Below are 20,324 nucleotides of genomic sequence, written 5' to 3' on the forward strand. Positions count from 1 at the left end.
CCGAATTCCTATCTCTTTGCCTTCTCTTTGCCATTTGGTTGCAAGTCAAGCACTTCATCATCAAATAGAAGCAGCTTCTTTTGGAAGAGACTCTGTGGCTGGAGAACACCCCGTCCATCCAGCAATGAGACGCCGCGTAAGGACGTTAGAAAGATACCTACCTCTTTCTGACAGCCGACTGGTTAAAAGGCAACAGGAAATGGCTGTTTTGTGAGAGACCAAACTGGTGGGCTCCGGGAACGTACTCCAGAGTTGCATCCACCACACACTGTTCCTGTAAGAGACACACAGGAACACTCAGCCGCCACCGCAGCCCAAACCCCACTGACCCACGCGTGTTCCGCCATGAAGAGCCATCTCCGAAGCAATCCCATCAGAACAGCAGCAACCACCAATGCTTGTTGGTGCTCACTCCATCTTCGGTTTAAATGATGCACTTGCCAGCCCTTCATCTCCCTGAAGAAGGCACTTAGAGCTTCTGTCTTTCACCTTAATCCCACTCAACTTCATATGGACACTGAAGTTCATAAGGACACTGAAGTCTCTCCTACAAATTTTTATCAGGCTTAAGGGGCAAAGGCCTTGCTGTCTTCCTAGGCCCCTGCCATGACCTGAGGCTCTGGGAATGGCCCTGAGGATGCAGCCACCGAGATCAGCTGCGGTCCAGCACCGGAAAACTGGAGGTGCCCACAGGTGACGTGCTTTGCAGGGCCTCAGAGTGTGAACCTGTGAACCTAGGTCCACAATGACAGGGCAAGGTGCAGACAAGAGGAGCCAGGTGGGAAGGGACCCTGAACCCCCCTGCAACCATCCACGGGCTGCCCTGACACTGCCCAAGTCACGGGGGTCCCAGCTGCTGTTTTCTGGCTCAGTCTAGACAGATGCTGCCAAGAAAACTGCCCTGAACTCAAAGCCTGGCCCTGCTCAGAAGGTCCTGTTCTCAAATGCTTCTGCCATCTTCTAAATTATTAGAACGCACACTTTACACCAGGGCAACAGCGAGCAGAAGGGGGAGAAAATGAAAAATAACAATGGCTGCCATTCAAACTATTTGGCCAGAACTGGCTTTTCCTAAATGAATTGAATCTTTTTTTTTTTTTTTAAAGCAACAAATATGTGCACGATGGCTTTACATGAAGTACTTATTTTCATGCTTTCCCAGCTAAATGTAAATTGATAATGAGTCCTTACAGAAGCTCTGCCAAAAGCATATTCTACATCAGCCTGATGTGTGGCCGGGGTGTTGGGGCCAACAATCTATGAATTGGGCCGTGTCATCTGAGTTGCATGGGGCACGCTTTCCCACCCTGTCCCCGCTCTGATTTTTAGCACAGCTCCAGCTCCAGCTCCAGCTCCAGCTCTCGCAGCACCTTTACAGCAAGGCCCCATTTTAACTCCCTCTGTCCTGGGCCCTCCTTTGCTGACTGGACCTGACTGATAGTAAAGGAAGCCGCTCCTACTGGAAAAGCCCGGGGCTCTGGCAAGAGCTCGCTGTCCTCTGCATCGGGAGCCGGCTTAGGCCTTTCTGACAGCCAGCAGGTGTCCAAGTCGACTTGCTCATGGCCAACTGCACTGTTGAAATCCAAAAGTCTAGGCAGAAACAAGAGAGTGTTTTCAAAATTAGGCTATCACAAACCAGTCCACGAACCCAAGTTATCTGATAACTGTACAATGAAAATCAATTAAAAACCATGTATATATTTCTCTAAGAGTAACCAAAGTGCCAATCCTTCACTGTGACTCGGAGTCCAGACATGTTATCTTAGATATTTCTTGTCTGATGCTTCTGCTTGCAATGGCACCCAGCCTAGCATATCCCCATGTTAGACCCTGGCCATTCCTGAGCACCCCCCAGGTCGGCTTTGATGCTGTCGCCTCCTCCTGCAGCCTTGACTGGATTGCTGCAGGGACACGTTTTTGTCTCTAGTTCCCAAGCGCTGCACGGTGACCTCCACGAAACACTGACTTCTCGTTTACATGCTTCCCCTCGCCAGGAGGTCGTGGGTCACGCCTGTCACGTGCACCACCACTCTGCAGCTCCTGTGCTGTGTCCTGTGCCCACACAGGTCCCCCTGGCGCTTTCCCAGGCACAGCTGGGAACTTCACAGAAACGTTTCTGCTCTACCGAGTCCACAACCCCATGACTTTCAGGAGCATGAAGATGCCTCATGAATGAATGAATGAATGAATGAATGAATGAACAGACACCTAGGGGAATAAACATACACCTGTACAAAAATCTAAACCAGAGCTCTGACATTATGATTGTATTGAAACCCAACGCTAGGTTTTACTCTTGCAAATTTCAGGGAGTCCTAAGAGGTAATTTCACAGAGAAGAAGACACTGTGACCATGAAAGATCCAAGTCCTTGTTCAAGGTCACTAGGCAAGTCAGTGACCCAGCCAGGAGGGAGCTTCAATTTCCTGATGCCCAGGGCACTTCCAGGTTCTCCTGGGCAGATGCTGGTCCCAGCGCACAGCTTGTCTCCCATCAGCACCCTGTCCAGAGGCAGAGGATGAGCAAGGAGGAATGAACTGCTCATGGGCACATGTCAGTTCTCTTCCTCATTATGAGCTCCGCACAGGGAATGGAGGCTTCCAGTTCTTAATTATACAGTGATTGTCTTGGGAGAAGCCATTAACAACCTGAAGCTGCTAGTAACCCTGTAGTCAACAGCTCCTTCAAAGCAATGCTCTCAAGACAGCAAGAGACTTACATCACAAAATCCCTATGTTCCTTCAAATGCATGTCAAAAATGTATTTAAATCCCAGCTCTTTATGGACAGTCACAGAGAGCTAATGTTTAGCGATGGTTTTTAAAGTATGATGACCAGATCTGTCTAACATTCTAATCCACTAAAATCCATTTGGGGAGCCTTTCATGATAGAATAATGGGGTTCACTCATTATTCGGGAACTTGTAAAATTTTCAATCTCAAACAGTAAAATTAGATTTCAGATTAATGTTAGCACTCACCATGAAAGATCAGAAAGTGCAAGAACATTCAGACAGCAGGTACACTTACTCCAAATTAAAGATCAGGTCTTTGATACAGCCATGGAACGATCTTCTCGTTGTGAGCAGCGATGTCCCCTCTCCCTCTGGAATTCCCCCGATGTACAGATTGGACATATTTATTGTCCTGCTTTCTACTAATGGGCCCAACTTCATTTCCACAGGATTGTTCTCATCCAATTGGACAGTGATAATTCTAAAAGTCCAACAGAGAAAATAAATGAAAAGCTTTAAACATAATGAAATAATAATTCCATTTTAGTTCATAATTCCTACAGATTCTCACTGAAAATAAACGTTCCCTAAAGGTGCATTTTAACAAGATACTGTCTGTGACCAAAAAGGTGAATCTTGAAAATTAAAACTCACAATTAAACATTTTTCAGAAACGAATGGAATGTTATTAAATATCCATTGAATGAGATTGCTTTTTGGAGAGGTTTTCTTTTTTTTTTTTTTAAAAAAACCTTTTTACCTATGATGAAGATGCCCAGTATGCTTTTAAAGCATTCAGTCTACAGTTTTGGAGGGGAATATACAGGAATGTTGATATAATGCTATTTACTATTAATATAATACTATTTACTAATAGGGTAGTACTATTTGCCACAGAATCAATCCAGTGTAAAGATAATTTATGCTGGGCCCCAGTAAAGGGCAGAGTTAAAGTTGTTTAATTATAAAAATTCTACAAGTATCTTACTACAAAGCAGATGAAATTGGTTCCCAGGAAACAATCCTAGCAAGATTCTAGAATTATTTGGATGCCGATGACCCCAGTTATCTAGCTGCCCAGGGCACCACCGCAAGGTTCTTTCCACATTCCCTCTAAGCTCACCACACCCTTATTACACACTGCCTTGCCGTGTACAAGTACCTCCGATTCCTGACCAAGGAGATGGAATGTGCTCGTCCGTCGCTGCATGTACCCGTGGGAGCGTGCAGGAGAGCTTTTCTCAGGCCTGTGCCATCCCCAGGATTGACATGTACCTCGATGTTGCCTCCAATCAGCATGATGGAAAAGAAGGGCTGCGGAGGTTGCATAGAGAATTTCCCGACAAAACACATCACTATGTGATTTAGAAAACTTTCGTCTTATGAAGATAATGTGAGGAGATTAACATCAAGTGAGTAGAGCAATTCCTTAAGAATCTCATCAGCTGTCACAATTTTAAATTTTGTATGTTACTTTCTAATCTCTGTTCATATAATTTATGTTCCGCATTATGCTATTATCACTGAAGATGTCAAAGATTTCCATTTCTGCATTGCCTCATACTTATTGTTTATTGCTACATTAGATACCAACAAGTAGGTATATTGTAATTTGTCTTTTTATCCATGAAATTTAAAGTAGTTTCCAACTTTTTATTACCATACATATGAATATTTAATTGTGTTGCCTGTGATGATGTTTCTAACATTATGAAAAGTAGAATTAAACATTTGAAGGATGTGAAAATATTTAAAGTTTTAAATTTTTTTTAGACATTGGAAAAAGGTAGTTTATATACCAGAAGGATTGGAATGTGAGCGTCTCACAACACTCTTGCTAGCAATGGCTAATATCATTCATTTTTGCTGACTAAGTAAGCACACTTTGATTTGAAAGTAACCTTACTAACACTAATGGAGAAAAAGTTTGGCAGTTCCTCAAAAAGTTAAACATAGAATTACCATATAACCAGTGATTCCACTCCTAAATACATACACAGAAGAACTGAAGACAAGGACTCAAACAAATACTTATCCACCTATGTTCATAGCAGCATTTATTCATAACAGCTAAAAGGCAGAAATGCCCCAAAGTTTATCCATGAAGTAACTGATGAACGAACTGTGGTATGTACATACAGTGGAATGTTACTCAGCTGTAAAAAAGAATGAAGCACTGATCCATACTGCAATGGGGATGAACTTCAAACAAATGCTAAGTGAAAGATGCAAGACATCCTATGATTCCATTTGTACGAAATATCTAGAATAGGTAAATCCATCTATAGAGACGGAAAGCAAATTGGTGGTTGCCAGGGGTGGGGAGAGAGGAGAATGGGGAGTGACTAATTAATGGCACAGGCTTTTATTTTGAGTGATGAAAATGTTTGCAACCAGATAGAAAAGGTGGCCTTGTAACATTGTGCATGCACTAAATGCTGCTGAATTGTTCACTTTGAAATGGTTGATTTTAGGTTATATACATTTCAGCTCAATTTAAAAAAAAAAAGAGAGAGATCAATGGAGCTCATTAACCAGTCTTAGTCACTGTTAGCCCTTCCCCTAGTATGTCATGACATGTTTGGGTTCTGCAAACTGGTGTTCCAGTCCTGACTCTGACTCATACCAGCGGTGTGACCTCGAGCAGGTTTACCAGGCTCTCTGAACACATTTCTTCCTCAGCAAAATGTAGCAGCATTCCCCTTGCAGCAAGGTTGTGATAATTACACAGCAATGTCTGTAAAGTACCTTGCGGAGTACAAGGTGGCATTCTACAGATTTTACCTGCATGAACTCAACTTGATTAAGACCGTGTGCTAACATTCTGTAAAGTCTCTTCAAATCATGTGATAGACACAAATTTGAGCAGAGGATGGGGGAAATATCACCTATGCTCTTGAAATGGAATATAAATAAGGAAAATGGTTGTCATTGCTCTTCTGTCCCATGTTAGTTTACTGTGCTTATTACAGGCCACATTTCTCTTGCTGCTCCTTTCAATCCTATAATAGATAAAGAAAATCTTGCTTCATCCAGCAGTAGACTGAAGACCTCAACAGGATTTAAGGACTGCTGTTTTAGCCTTGGAATGAAGAGAAATGACCACAATATGGGGAAGAAAACTCAGTATATGCTTTCTGAATGAGTTTTTAAAAAATTAGAGGTAGATAGCAAATAACTTTTTCCTTAGTCACTAGACAAGGAAGATGGATTATGCAATATAAGAAATCATTGATTCATAAGGGGACGACATTCAGCAATAATAACTTTTACTTTTTGAAAATGCACATCCATAAACAACCAGGAACACAGCGACAATAAATGTTTATGAGTCCGTCATTTTCCATTCATTGTTTCCCGAAGTCGTTTCCTGAGACTGGGGCTCAGGAGCACCTACTCACCACGTGTGACTCCTCACGATCGCGCTGCTTCTTCGCATCCCCGCCGAGGGCAGCCAGGATGATGCCACTGCTGTTCTTGGTGGCAAATGTTACCAGCCATTCCGATTCTGGTGACAAAGACTTGGGTGGCAATTCAATGTAGCCGCCTTTTAAGAAGCTAACACTCCGGATGGGCTGGTCATAGAGGAGATGAAACAGCACGGTGAGTTCCCAGCTGTGGCCAAACCTCCCGTGGGGAGGACACTACTGGTCTCCCCATCATCTCTTTCCTATCCCCACTGGTTTGTTGCCTTAGGATGTTGATAAATCAATGAACACTTAAGGAAACTCATGTGAATATTAATAACAATGTTTCCTACCTCCAGTAAGCAGCCTTTTCTCACTCCATAGGAATTTCTGAGTAAGTCAAAGGTTGATCTGGATATTTCCAGGTTCTTGATGCAGCCCACAAAGCTTTTGGTGGTGACACCTCTCCTGTAGGGAAGGGCATGAGAACAACCACAAAATTTGGATTTTTAAATTCCATTTTTGAACGAAGGAATACAAAGCCACTGGGCAAGGCACAGTGACTCATGCCTGTAATCCCAGCACTTTGGGAGGCTGAGGTGGGAGGATCACCTGAGCCCATGAGTTTGAGACAAGTCTGGGCAACATAGTGAGACCCTGTCTCTACAAAAAATAAAAAATTAGCCAGTCATGGTAGCATGCACTTGTAGTCCCAGAGACGGAGGCAGGATGAGTTTGAGGCTGCAATGAGCCAGGATTGTTCCGCTGCAATGAGCCATGATTGTTCCACTGCACTCCAGCCTGGGTGACAGAGCAAGATCCTGCCCCCCAAAAAAAGAAAAAGGAAAAAAAAAAAACCCTATACTTCTGGAAAACCTGTTTCCATGTGTTACTCTGCAGAAATCTCTTGGCCTCCCTCTAAGAACAATATTGATAGTGAGAACTTTAGGTCAAACAAGTACTCTCCTACTCTCCTTAGGACTAGAGAAAGGGATCAAACTTAGTGAGTTTGGCTACTTGGATGGCTACCTACAGAAAACACAGGCCAGTTATAAGAAAGACAGTGCACAGTGCCTTGTAGCACACCAATTCAAATCCAGTCTCCATGTAGAGCAGAATGCTTGCTTCCCGTGGGGACCAGTGCAGGTAATGCATTTCCCAGGATCTGACTGCTAAAAAAGGAAGTCATTGGCTGTTGTTTACGTTGCATATCCATGAACTTTGTCCTAAAGGAAGTAACTGCATGTGGTAAAGTCTGGGACTATCCGAAACTCTATTTCTCAATGTTCAAGTCGATATCATGTTTTTCTTACCAGAAGTCTCCACACTCCTGGCTAAGGTCAGGCTATAATGTAGTCCAGCTCTCATTTCCAAATCATGGAGACCACCGAACATTTCCCAGCTGCACTCTTCTGTACCAGCTCTTCACAGGAGAGCTTTGCAATAACGTGCTTTCCTGTTACAGTCACACCTCATTTTTTTTTTCTCATGTTGAACAATGAGCTATGGACCGCTAAGCAACTACATGATTTTGGACAAATTTCAACCTTTCTGGATCTCGAGTTCTTTCCATGTAAATGAGGAGGCTGGCTTTGATGACACCCAAGTCCGTTCTACTGAGAACATCCGTGATATGGGCTTCTGTCCTTTCCTGCATTGTCTACACTGGGCCATCTGGGCAAAGTCCAGATGTACTACCACATAGCTGAGGCTACAGGAACACCCCAGTCCTGGTCCCAGCATGACAGGGCATGAATCTGGGATGGGATCTGGAGAGTTTCCAGTCCTGGCTCTGTCTTGGCAGGGAGGTAAGACTTAGCAAGTGACAAACTCCACTGAGGTTTAAATGGATTCAATTCTAAGATCAGGAGGTGGCTGTGGTTGCAAACTGTGTTCTTTGGGACTTTCCAAGATTCCTGGCAAAGAGAAGGGGCACAGTGGAGAAGTGGCTCTCTCTACGAAAGGCTGCTCATCATAGCAACTGAATGGCTGCAGCTCTGTGCCATGTAAGAGGATTCTATAAAAGAACCTGACCTAAAGACATTGTAGCACTGCTACAAATGGACATTTGCTGACCACTACGCTGAATGGCCCAGTTTGGACATTTAATGACCCCACTCCCGGCAAGCCGTCTTACCTTAACTATTGGACTTTCATAAGTGTCTTTTTTTAATGGTGTGAAAGAACCTTAGAGTTTAATTACAAACCAAAATTACAAAACTGAGGACAATGAACCAGCCACACAGTTTCTGTAAATCATTAAAGTCATAAAGCAAGTATGACAGCAAGTGGGGTCTCCAAATGTTGCATGGTAACAGGATTCAGATGTTCTAAAGGCAATACATATAAAATCACTAATCTTTCTGCAGAAGGTCTGCTTTACTTCTCAAATCACACAGCATAGAGTACTTTGAATAAATAAAAGCAGATTACAGGTTGAACCGTGTCCTCCCAAAAGATATGGCAGTCTTAATCCTCCCTATGTGTGATTGTGACCTTCATTTGGAAAAAGGGTCTTTGCAGAGGTAATCAAGTTAGGATGAGGTCATTAGGGGAAGTCCTTATCCAACGTGACTGTTGTCCTTATAAAAAGGGGGAATGTGGACACAGGGCACAGGCCAAGGAATCCGTGAAGCGACCAGAAGCTAGGAGCATGGGACAGATTCCCTCTCGCGGCCCTCAAAAGGAAGCAAGGCCTGCCAACACCTTGCTTTTGGACTTGCAGTCTCTAGAACTGGGAAATAATAAATGTCTGTTGTTGAAGCCACCTGGTTTGTGATACAATCCATTCGCAGCCCTAGCAAGCTAATATGGTTGGAAATCAGGGACACGAAAATTCTGCAGTTTAATATCATACCTTACAACTCTTGACCTTGGTAATCCACCCACATAAATTGGATCCTTGTCTAGACGGTTAAGGTCGGAAGATGCTCCCGGAGTCTCGCCCTGCTTGGTTTCTTTATTACTGGTGTTATAGGCATCGTTAACTGCTAGGACTCCTAAAAGGAGAGCACAGACAAGAGATAAGAAAAGGGAAATCCCTTTCCATGTTAAGGTAAAATGCAAACTTCTGGCAACAAAGTTCATTTACAAAGGCATATTCTTCTAGATTCTATGAATTTGATCAGCTAATGTTCTTGGTTATTGAAGGACAAGTGAAAATCCTCTCTATCAAAGTCAATACCCATTGCTAAATGAGAGCAGTATGTATGTGGAAGAAAATAGAATGGATTTGATTCTTGATTCCAATTTAGCATTTAATGTTAAATAACACACTTGGAAATCACAGGCAAATGCAAGTATAACACTCCTTCAGCAAAATGTGAATCCTGTTGCTTAGTATTCCAAAGACAATACTGGCTTTCAAGTAGACTATCATCCAATACCCAGGAGACTACTGTGGAATAGAGATTGCTGATTTTGACAAGATTTCTATTCTTATGAGGGTGGCCGACATCTGGTGAGTCCATCTGTCTCTACCTTGCTTCCGGTTTCGCTGGAAGGCAATTTTGTACCAGGTTCCATTGTTATAACGTCTGTCTGTCAAAAGGGTAAGGGGTCCTGAACCCAGGTCAGTCGTAACCTTCACTCTGCCATGGAACAGCTCGATGGATAAAAAGTCTCTCTGTAAAGAAGAGAACACCGTTCCCCAGATTATAGCTTTATCCCAAGTTTCCCTTTCCCTTCCAGTCAGGGACGGCCAAAACCTTCTAAAGTCAAATTGAGAAAACTGGATCTGGCCCCACAGCCAGAGGTCTATCGGCGATGAAACCAAAAATGCCCACGAAGGCTTTCTAGAACACTACACTAAGATAAACGAAACGCCATCCGTTGTTACCAAAATCTACAATTCAGTAAGAGAAATGGAATCTCCTTGTATCTTTTTCATTCAGACTGACAAGGGGCCAGTTCTAAAAAACAAAACCAAAAGATTGAAAGACAGAAATCACCAGCACATGAGATGCAAACACGAACATGAAATTCCCATGGATGGAATTCAAACAACATCACTGTGGTCACAGCGAACCCAGAACGAGACATATTATTTGAGCTCAAAATTTAATAACAAATGTTGAATTGACATCTATAAAGACTAGAAGGCCAATTTCTACTCGCTGTTCTTCTATATTTTTCTAAAGGTTCTACAATGATAATAAATAATTTTAAATGAGGAAATTGTTTAGCACACAAATACATTAATACTAGTATATGCACATAAAAATTGTATGGCATACATATGTACATATTTAATTAGTAAATCCTCATTAAACATAAACAACCACATAGCAATCTAAATGTGTATATACAGTAGGGCCTAGGGCCCCATAAACACTCTTACTATGCCGTATGAACCCAGGTAGAGAAGAAGTCCATTCGGTGAAAAGGTATTAAAAAGCATGATTATCTGCGTCACGGTAGCCGGAAGTGACTTCTCCACGACAGAGTACCCACTCCCGTCAAAATGGAAGGAAGGGTCTTCATTCTGGGAGCTGCAAAGCAGAAGAGATGAAATAGAATCCATTCTCAGGAGGGCAGAAAGAACCAAGAACACACTTACTGAGTTCTCCTTCACAAAGATCACGGTAGAGCTATTAGTTCCATACTTTCGTAACAAGTGTAGATGATAATATTTAAAAATATGCTTTTGCCATGTGAAGATGCAAGACAAATGCCTAACTGCTTTATAAGGAAAATAAAGTTAATGTAGGCAGTATTCATTGTGGTAAAAGACATTTCTTTATAGGAGGATAACTGCTATAAATATTTCAGTTTACCAACTGGATTTGTTTGTTCTAATCTCCTTTAATGTAACTGTCCTCTCTTAACTCTGGTGTCTTCGGAATAATTTTTATATTGACATTTTCACTCTGCCAATGAGGTTTTAACTAATACCTCAGGGAAACTAGAGTTACGATGGAAAGCAAGTTTGTGCCCATATAACAGAAGCATCACTTCAAAAAACAATCACTGACATCCTCAAAAATCTGCAGGATGAGCTTAAAGACCCATACTTAGAGATGAGTACATGGGTTACAACAGGGATATAATACGGCCCAGGGCATTTTCAGGTGAGTGTGTTTCCTGGTCTTCTACCCCAAGACAGCAAAAGGTTGACTTGACTCGCTATTCTATTACAAAGCCATTCATCTGGAACAGATCAGAATCATGTTCCAAAAATAATTTCCTGGAATATCATAAGGCTTGAGAGTGAAATTCGGATGAGGATGGTTTTTGGGTAAGAATTTGAACTTTTCCAAGTTAGAGGTGTAACAATCAAACTCAGTGCCACATTTCCAGGCAAGGCAGTCTAACCAAACAGTAAAGTCAAATCATTTCCATGGATGATAAAACAACACAAAACAAAACAAAAACTAGTGCTTTGTGAAACCTGAGGTTTCAAATGTATAACTACCTGCACTCCTGCTTTTTCAAAAATTTCCATCATGTGGTCTCTTTGAGGAATTATAACTTAAAAGAAATGCACTCTGCATAAATTCTTCAACTATGGTTTAATTCTTTAATTCTTAAGCCTTTGGCTTCCTAGCCATATGTTCCATTGTTCTACCTCTTGGCCAACCACAGTTCATGTGCCTGAGGACAGAGACTCTAGCGCTAGACTACCAGGGTTCAAATCCCAGGTCCCCAACATACTAGCTGTGTGAACTTGGAAAACTCACCTAACCTCTCTGTGTGCCCTTTCCTTCATCTATAAAACAGGGATAACCATAAAACCTCTCTGGGAGGGCTGCCCCAGGCAGTTCTTAGAACAGTGCCTGGCACACAGCAGATGTGCTCTCTCATTATTCTGCAGTGTTTGGAGGTCCTCGATGGGCTGGTCCCCCTTTCCGCCTATGAAAAGCTGAGCCTCAAAGAGTAAAGTACCTTGTTCAAGGACACACCCCAAGAAATCACAAAGCCAAGTTTCAAACAAAACTTCAGAAATCTGTCTTGGTCCTCAGTGCATGGCCCTTCCCTCCCTAGAGCCCGTGAGCCCTCCTCTCTGAAGAACATGGGGGCTTTGTCCCTCCCCAGAGCCCGTGAGCCCTCCTCTCTCACGAACATGGGGGCTTTGTCCTTCCCCAGAGCCTGTGAGCCCTCCTCTCTCAAGAAGGTGGGGGCTCTGCTCCTGGGTTCTCTCCCTCAACAGGGCCTGCTGGAGTGAAGTGGCCACGAAGAGGGGGGGCCTCAAATGAAATGATGACTGAACACGACCGAAGGCTTGTCCCCATGTCAGTCACTTCCCTGAACTTCTCCCAGAGCCCCTGCACGACTGTTCCCCACACATGCCTCAACAGTCGGCCCAGGTGCCTGTTCCCCAAGTGGGTCCCTGCCTTGGTCAGGGCCCAGGACAAATGAAAGCTCGGTTCATCACAGCACTTCGTGGACAGCTCTGTTCCAGCCTTGGAAATGCCCCCATTACCCGCAGGTTCAAGTGGGAGCCTGTAATCAGGAGGGCGTCTGCCCTCCCCAGTGCTCAGCCCTGTGAGTCTGGAAGAATCACCAGACCTCCCCGATCCTCCGAGGGCTCCCTCGTGAGGTTTGGATAATCCTGAGCTGATCTACTAGCGTGCTCTGCTGCCACCCCGCGAGGGCATGAGAGAACCCTGGCTCGGGCTTGGGACGCTGCTTCTCCAGCTCTGGCCCCTTGCCACAGCCCATGCATCTTCTGCTTTCTATACAGGCATTTTCCCCTAGGCCATGAGATGTCTGAGGACACAAACGTGTGATGTATGTGGACACAGCTGGTACTTAGCAGAGGGCCCGGAGCACAGGTAACTGACTCGTGACAAAGGCCAGCCACGTAGCCAGCACTCAGTCACAATGTCCACTTGTAAATAACGCAAGGATTATGCCTGTTAATTACATAAAGGGCCTTTCCATATTGATTTTGATGAGGACTGTTAGAATCAGTGGTTAATTTTGTAGTGCCCTTTGAGAACAGAAGAGATTGCTCATAATTACAGAGTGACACCATGTACAAGTATAATAATATATTCAAAGAGGAATAAAAAGGTTTCAATTCATTTACTTGGTAATATAAATCACATTTAAGAGTAAATGGTCAAACATTTTTTAAACATTTAGAGGGCATCGATGGGCTACACTAGTGATTTAATAACGGCAAATTATACACAAACCGAAAGGGACAAGGAATGATAATCTAAGTCTGCTAAAATGGATTGTTACTAGAATTAGGGTATTAGCTCTTTGAACTAAAGCTTTTGTCTAACAGGAGAAGGGGCGCAGTGGTGGATGTTACCTAAACTGAAGACAGTTCAGTCAATTTACGAACAGACATAAAGCACCAATCTGTGCCTGTACCAGCACTTCACAAAATATGTTTTATGAAGCAGAAGAAACTCCAGATGCCCTTTTTTTTTTGAGACAGGATCTCACTCTGTCACCCAGGCAGAAGTGCAGGGGCTCAAGTGCTCCTCCCACCTTAGCCTCCGGAGTAGCGGGGACTACAGGTGCACGCCACCACGCCTGGCTAATCTTTTTCAATCCACCTGCCTTGGCCTCCCAAAGTGCTGGGATTACAAGCGTGAGCCTCACCCAGAGGTACCTTTTCAAAAAGGGTCCAAGCTCAAGTGAGTTTGGGAAACGCTGCAACTCTGGCCTCTCCCCAGGACAAGGTTACCATACATGTTAGCATATTCATGCTAATTAAAGGCTCCGATAGCCTTGCAACCAAGAAACATGCTTATTTTTTTAACTCAGTGTTTCCCAAACATTTATGATCAGTACACAATACCTATTAATACCCTACACCAAACTAGTATTCTTTACAAACACCTATTTTTGGAAATGCTGGCCAATATAATACAAGAATAGCCAGCGAATTTGTTCAGTCCCCAGAAAAACATATTTAATCAGACCCTAGTTTGGTTGAGCTGATGAGTCAATGTGGTTCTACTACTCAGCTCGCTGGCCAGCCCTCCATCAAACAACCAGTCTCAAGTTGGCAGGAGGGCAGCATCTTTGACCTAGTCAAAGGTCCAGGGTGGGTGGAAATCCGGTGGCAGGCCAGGTATTTCAAGGGGAACAAAACATGCGACCACCTAAAAAGCTGACTTCCTCAACCCAACAAGAAAAGAAGAGCCGGAAATCATTCAATTCATTCGGTGCTGTAGTTTGACCGTCAATGGTTTCAAAACACCGCTGGAAATGACTGATGAAAACAGAGGATACTGTCACAGGTAAAGTAGGGGGACTTCTTCATACTAGAAGTGTTTCATTTCTGTTAACCATTTCTCTTTCTAACAGTGAGGTTAATGATCCGGGGTCAGTGAAGTGGACAGAGTCTAGGGCCCGGGGTGTTTCTCATGTTAGAATTACTAATTGCTGGAAGAGTTCCTTGCTGGAAACACAGGATAAGGAAAAAGTGACAGATCAGAGAGCCTGAATTCAGGTGCTCATTCCACTGAAGTTCTAGAGCAGGGCATGTCATTACCTCATGAGGCAGCAGCATTTTTTATCATAGTTGCCAATTACAAAGCCATGCTTTTTCACATTTATAGTCAGAAAAAATAAAATCCTGTGACATTTACCTATAAAGCAAAGCCACATCACTGTAGGAGAGCAGTGGTGAAGACTGGTGAAGTGTTTCCAGTTTATAAAGCACTTTCACACACATCATGTTGTGTGTTCATCCCTATGATTTATAGAGGTGGGTAAGACAAGTACGATGATCATTTTTCTTTTCTGGAGAAAGAAACCAAACCTCAGTGAGGTGAAGAGACTTATTATCCAAAGTCAGGGAAAAAAATTTTGATGGGAGACCTGGGCCAGAAGCCTGAGAAACCCAAGACTCCAAATCCTATATTCTTTTTCAATCCTAAGGCTACAATCACCAAGCCTCCAAGTCTCTGGTCCCAACTTTTTTCTTTTTTCTTTTTTTTTTTTGAGACGGAGTCTTGCTCTGTCACCCATGCTGGAGTGCAGTGGCGCGATCTCGGCTCACTGCAACCTCTGCCTCCTGGGTTCAAGCAATTCTCCTGCCTCAGCTTTCCAAGTAGCTGGAACTACATGCATGTGCCACTATGCCCAGCTAATTTTTGTATTTTTAGTAGAGACAGAGTTTCACCATATTGAACAGGCTGATATCGAACTCCTGACCTCAGGTGATCCGCCCGCCTCGGCCTCCTAAAGTGCTGGGATTACAGGCATGAGCCACCATGCCTGCCTGGTCCTAACTTTTTAAAGGGAAAAAGAGAAGGCTTAAACTATAGACCTGACAATGACAAAATGAAAAATTCACCCATGAGTTTCTAAATGTGCTGTAAGTTGCTTTAACTGATCTTGCCACTGCTCACTGTTAATTGCAGATATCCATCTGGACAGAGCAGCCCATTAGACAAGAGAAATTATATCAGATGTTACATTTCTCTAATGGAAAAAGGCAATTTATTGTCTTAATTACTAAAGTGATGGAAAACAGGTTTTATATACTTAAGGGGTTGCAGTTATTTTGTTATAAAATAATGGGTGGGGGGTGAAGATGTTGCCCTTGGTAAGGTTAAGTCCTTGAATGCCTTTATATCAATATATGCAGAAAGATACTCGTTTTTCTCTATTTCCTAATGCAGTTTATTTCTGGAATTACAGAACTTGGTCCGGAATTGGGAAGTACTTATCTGTAAAAATTGACCACACATGAAAAAATTCTTATTCTCGGAGATATTTTCAAAATAAAAATGTACAGTGATTTCTAAAGATTTGGTTGTGGCTCTCTGAGACAGAAGGTTGTTCGAGAAATTGTCTGAAACTTTTAGGGTTTATGATTCATGATCAAAGCATACAAGACATAGGAAAAAGAGCACTTCTTTTTAAAGGATTAAAAATGATACCCGTGCTTCTCTCAGTAACTAATCTACATTATACCATTTGACAATATAATATAATAATATAATGTAGATTTTATATACCAATGTCACAGGATGATTTTTTTGACAACAAACGTGTGGAAAAAAGCATGGTTTTGTAATTGGCAGCTAAACACCTACCAGTGATATCACAAATTCTGTCCTCCCTTGATGTACATGTATTAATAAATTATTTCAGCACTTCTCAGATGTTAACAGAATGGCATACTATGTGCTAACCATGAGGACATCTTACCTTCCGAAGCACCCGTGGCACTTTCCTTCCCTTTCGATATAGTTCCATAGGCCGATGGATTTTCCATTCAGGAAGGCCTCTCCCAAGCAGCCTTTAAAATGAGTCACCTTCACAGCAGGAGATTTCTAATGCAAACAAGCAAACATAACCAATATATAGCTGACGAAGCAAAATACATTCTCCAAGTGCACAAAACTTCTCCCTGGGAGCTTCAATCTAACAGATCCAAATTTTGAGAGAACAACATTAGAAAAAAGGCCAGTTTGTAATCACTGGATTTCCTTCCAGTTATGAAGTGGAATCCTAGAATGAGTGACAACTGGGCAGGATCTTAAAGATCATCTCAGTGACTAGGGTTGAATGAGTGACAACTGGGCAGGATCTTAAAGATCATCCCAGTGACTAGGGTTGGTGGAGAAAACCGTGTTGCACGGATGAGAAAACAGCCAGCCAGAGAATGTGATTGGTAGTGAGGGTCCAGCTGGACCTGAGACCTGGACTCCCACTTCAGAGCATTGACCCAGATCCAAAAAATGCAATTATATTTGGCGAGAGAAGAACTGATACAATAAAATAAATATGGGGGGCTTTTTTGCTCAACACTAATTAGTATTAATCAACCACTAACTAGAGCTAGACTAGAGATAAAGAAACCTTACAGAAATTAACATGGAGCATTGAATTTCCTATTCATCACTGGGAAAGAAACCCAAACAGCAAGATGAGCCATTAGCTTTTTCTCCATTTATGCTACTGATTAAGCATCACCCTTTACTGTGCAAAACCAGCCTAATTGTGCAGAGGAACTGTCAGGCAGCAAAACAAAAGAAGCAGAAACATCTTCATCTGCCTAGCATATATTCAACCATCTAAACATATGCCTTTTTTTTTTTTTTGAGACGGAGTTTCACTCCTGTTGCCCAGGCTGGAGTGCAAGGGCACGATCTCAGCTCACTGCAACCTCTCTACCTTCCAGGGTTCAAGTGATTCTCCTGCCTCAGCCTCCTGAGTAGCTGGGATTACAGGCATGTACCACCACGCCCGGCTAATTTTGTATTTTTAGTAGAGACAGGGTTTCTCCATGTTGGTCAGGCTGGTCTTGAACTCTGGACCTCAGGTGATCCGCCCGCGTCAGCCTCCCAAAGTGCTGGGATTACAGGCGTGAGCCACCACGCCCAGCCCATGACTTTTATACGTAGGTAAAATCAGTCAATCAGTCCTGTTCAGAAGAACTTTCAGCATGTTACCTTGATTTGTCCTCCAAGACCTCCAACAAACATGAGTGTTGAATTGTTTACATCCAGAACATTAGCTGTCCCAGGGGATTTACTTGTTTTTGCTGGTGGCTTTTGATTTGAGCTCATTTCCTTTACACTCAGTGAACCAATGTTTCCAAATCTAAGGGTCACAAAGAATTGCAAAAGGAACTTTCAGAATTTCCAGTTGGCGCACATATATCCCCATGTTTCCTTCACACCCACCATCTGCTTCTCCCCAAGAGCCCTGCAACAGCGCCCCCTGCTGGCCTCCTGGCTTCCAGTCTTGCCTACTGCCCCAAATCTTCAAGAGTCGCTCTTCTGAAACAGAAATTTCATCACGTTGCGTCCCTGCTTAAAACATTTGACATGAGCTAAACTGTATCCGAAGACATGTCTACTCCGTAAATACTAACCCATTTTGTAAATAAAAAAAAAAAAATCCCAACAAACCATAATATTATAGAAAAGTGAAAACATATACTTAAAGCTGCTCAAAAGTGATTACCTCTGGAGAAGGATTTTAAAAGGAAGAATTCTGCTTTGTGCCTGAATTTTAAGAAAATGCACCCCCCCACCTGCATCATTATTTTCGGTCCTTGTCTACGTGCAATGTGCTGCCAGCCACATGCAATGTCCACCATGCCATAACTTACACCTCCCTCCTGAGGAAGTTTACCAGGTTGGCTGCCTTACACGCAGACTTTCTAAAAGTAACATTCTGTATTTTTAAATTTTTTTAGAGGCAGGGTCTTGCTCTGTCACTCAGACTGGAACGCAGTGGTGTGATCATTGCTCACTGCAGCCTCGACCTCCTGTGCTCCAGCAATTCCCTGCCTGAGCCTCCTGAGTAGCTGGGACTACAGGCACACTCCACTGTGCCTGGATACATTTTTAATTTTTTTGAGACAGGGTCTCACTATGTTGTCCAGGCTAACCTCAAACTCCTTGTTGCTCAAACAATCCTCCCTCCTTGGCCTCCCGAAGCACTGGGATTACAGGAGTGAGCCACCGTGCCTGGTCTCTAAAGGTAACCTAAACTTTTAGATATTTTAGACATTCTAAAGGTAACCTAAGCTTTTCAGTTTTTTCTTCTTCTGATTGTTGGTTTTGGTAAGTTTGTTTCTCCTGCAGTAAGAATAAAATCCAAACCTTAATTTAAAAAAATTTTTTGAATTACTTTTTATTATATATTGTCAAATCATAGTTGTATATACTTCTGAGGGGCAAAATGATGTCATGATTTTTGGATATGATGTGGAATGATTAACCATCAATGGATAAAGAAAATGTGGTTTTATACACGAATGGATAATGTGGTTTTATACAAATATACACAATGGAATACTATTATTCAGCCTTAAAAAAGAAGCTCCGTCATTTGTAACAAATGCTTATTTCTTCTTTTTCTTTGTTTTTTGAGACGGAGTCTAGCTCTATCGCCCAGGCTGGAGTGCAGTGGTGCGACCTCCACTCACTGCAACCTCTGCCTCCTGGGGTCAAGCAATTCTCCTGCCTCAGCCTCTTGAGTAGCTGGGATTACAGGCACCCACCACCACGCCCAGCTAATTTTTGTATTTTTAGTAAAGATGGGGTTTCACCGTGCTGGCCAGGCTGGTCTCAAACTCCTGACCTCAGGTGACCCACCCGTCTCGGCCTTCCAAAGTGCTGGGATTACAGGTGTGAGCCACCGGCCACAAATGCTTACTTCTACAGCTAACCTAAACCAAGTATTGTTTGGTTATAATCTGACTTTCCAGAAGTTTCAAAGCCTATTATACGATGTTACAAGCGTGTAATTACTTATGAGACACACTTTAAAAAAGAGAGGTGCTCGAGAGAACATTCTCTACTACCTGGCCACATGGATACTGTGCCATCTGTTGTCATCAATGGGAAAGTCTGGAAACTCCAAGCGTGTGGAGCCGGAGCCCAGGTCCCACAGGAAGGCTACTTTCCCTCGCCGCATCTCCACTGCAAGGAAATCAGACTGGGGGGCGGGGCATGAACGGGGATCAGTTTACACACTGTTTGCCAACCACCACCACACTTTACAGAGTCAATTCTTACGGTGTTTTCTCTATTCTTAAAAATAAATAAATAAATAACAAAACCCCCAATCTATTTTCTATTGTTTGAAATGGTCCCCTCCCTGGAGCTGGGGCATGACTCACAGCCCCGGGGACATTAGCGCCTCCCTGCGTGCCTGGCATGGTCCTCCTCAATACTTCCCATAGAGTCCCCAGGAAAATTCGCTGCAGGTCACAGGCAGTCCACCGGGAGCACCAGGGAAGGCACTGAGCTTGCTTGTTTGCCCAGTGTCCGAGGTAAGAAATGGATGTGAAATATGCAGTAAGACAGGAGCCATGAGGTCCCATCCCTGTCACAGGCTTGCATGTGCTTTGCATCTTATCTCCTGAAGACATTTCAGACACTCTATGTGCTTGTTAACATTTTCTGCCCTACACACCCAAGGCTTCTGACCTGTTCTCACTGGCACAGCCAATGTATCAAAGACCTTCCACAGGCATTTGCCATCTGGGGACCACTGGAATTCTTGGCAAGAAAAACCTGACAGAAGCCTGACAATTCTGATAGTCACTCCAGGGGTCACTGGGGGAATCACAAAAACGTTCCATCCCCAGGGCCTGCAGTTAAGATGGCGTCCTTCAGAAATGTCACTTCCCTTCTCACAGGCTTTCAATTTGGTCGTTTGCTCATTTTTAATCTAATGCTACCATTTTAACAAAGGTTAGTCCCTATGGGAGATTTAGAGACTTCACTAAGGCCCATTTTTTTTTTTTTC

The 20,324-nt window shown here is 43.1% G+C and overlaps 1 protein-coding gene across 2 annotated transcripts in view; it reads right to left on the reverse strand.

Moving 5' to 3' along the window:
* The window catches only part of LAMA1 (laminin subunit alpha 1), a 166,206-nt gene that overhangs the window by 12,939 nt on the left and 132,943 nt on the right, over nucleotides 1-20,324 (reverse strand). Inside the window, exons 46-57 of one of the 2 annotated variants that reach the window (XM_007974613.3) lie at nucleotides 19,375-19,508; nucleotides 17,510-17,660; nucleotides 16,263-16,387; nucleotides 10,480-10,630; nucleotides 9,621-9,765; nucleotides 8,998-9,139; nucleotides 6,494-6,608; nucleotides 6,135-6,308; nucleotides 3,896-4,047; nucleotides 3,029-3,214; nucleotides 1,461-1,590; nucleotides 162-274 (exon numbers count right to left, since the gene is read on the reverse strand). In XM_007974613.3, the coding sequence (XP_007972804.3) occupies nucleotides 162-274; nucleotides 1,461-1,590; nucleotides 3,029-3,214; nucleotides 3,896-4,047; nucleotides 6,135-6,308; nucleotides 6,494-6,608; nucleotides 8,998-9,139; nucleotides 9,621-9,765; nucleotides 10,480-10,630; nucleotides 16,263-16,387; nucleotides 17,510-17,660; nucleotides 19,375-19,508 (1,718 nt within the window). Of the gene's footprint in view, nucleotides 1-161; nucleotides 275-1,430; nucleotides 1,591-3,028; nucleotides 3,215-3,895; nucleotides 4,048-6,134; nucleotides 6,309-6,493; nucleotides 6,609-8,997; nucleotides 9,140-9,620; nucleotides 9,766-10,479; nucleotides 10,631-16,262; nucleotides 16,388-17,509; nucleotides 17,661-19,374; nucleotides 19,509-20,324 lie in introns of both variants that reach the window. The other variant, XM_007974614.3, reaches the window with a different exon arrangement.

This window comes from Chlorocebus sabaeus, chromosome 18, assembly GCF_047675955.1.
Source record: "Chlorocebus sabaeus isolate Y175 chromosome 18, mChlSab1.0.hap1, whole genome shotgun sequence".
NCBI classification, from domain to species: Eukaryota; Metazoa; Chordata; class Mammalia; order Primates; family Cercopithecidae; genus Chlorocebus; species Chlorocebus sabaeus.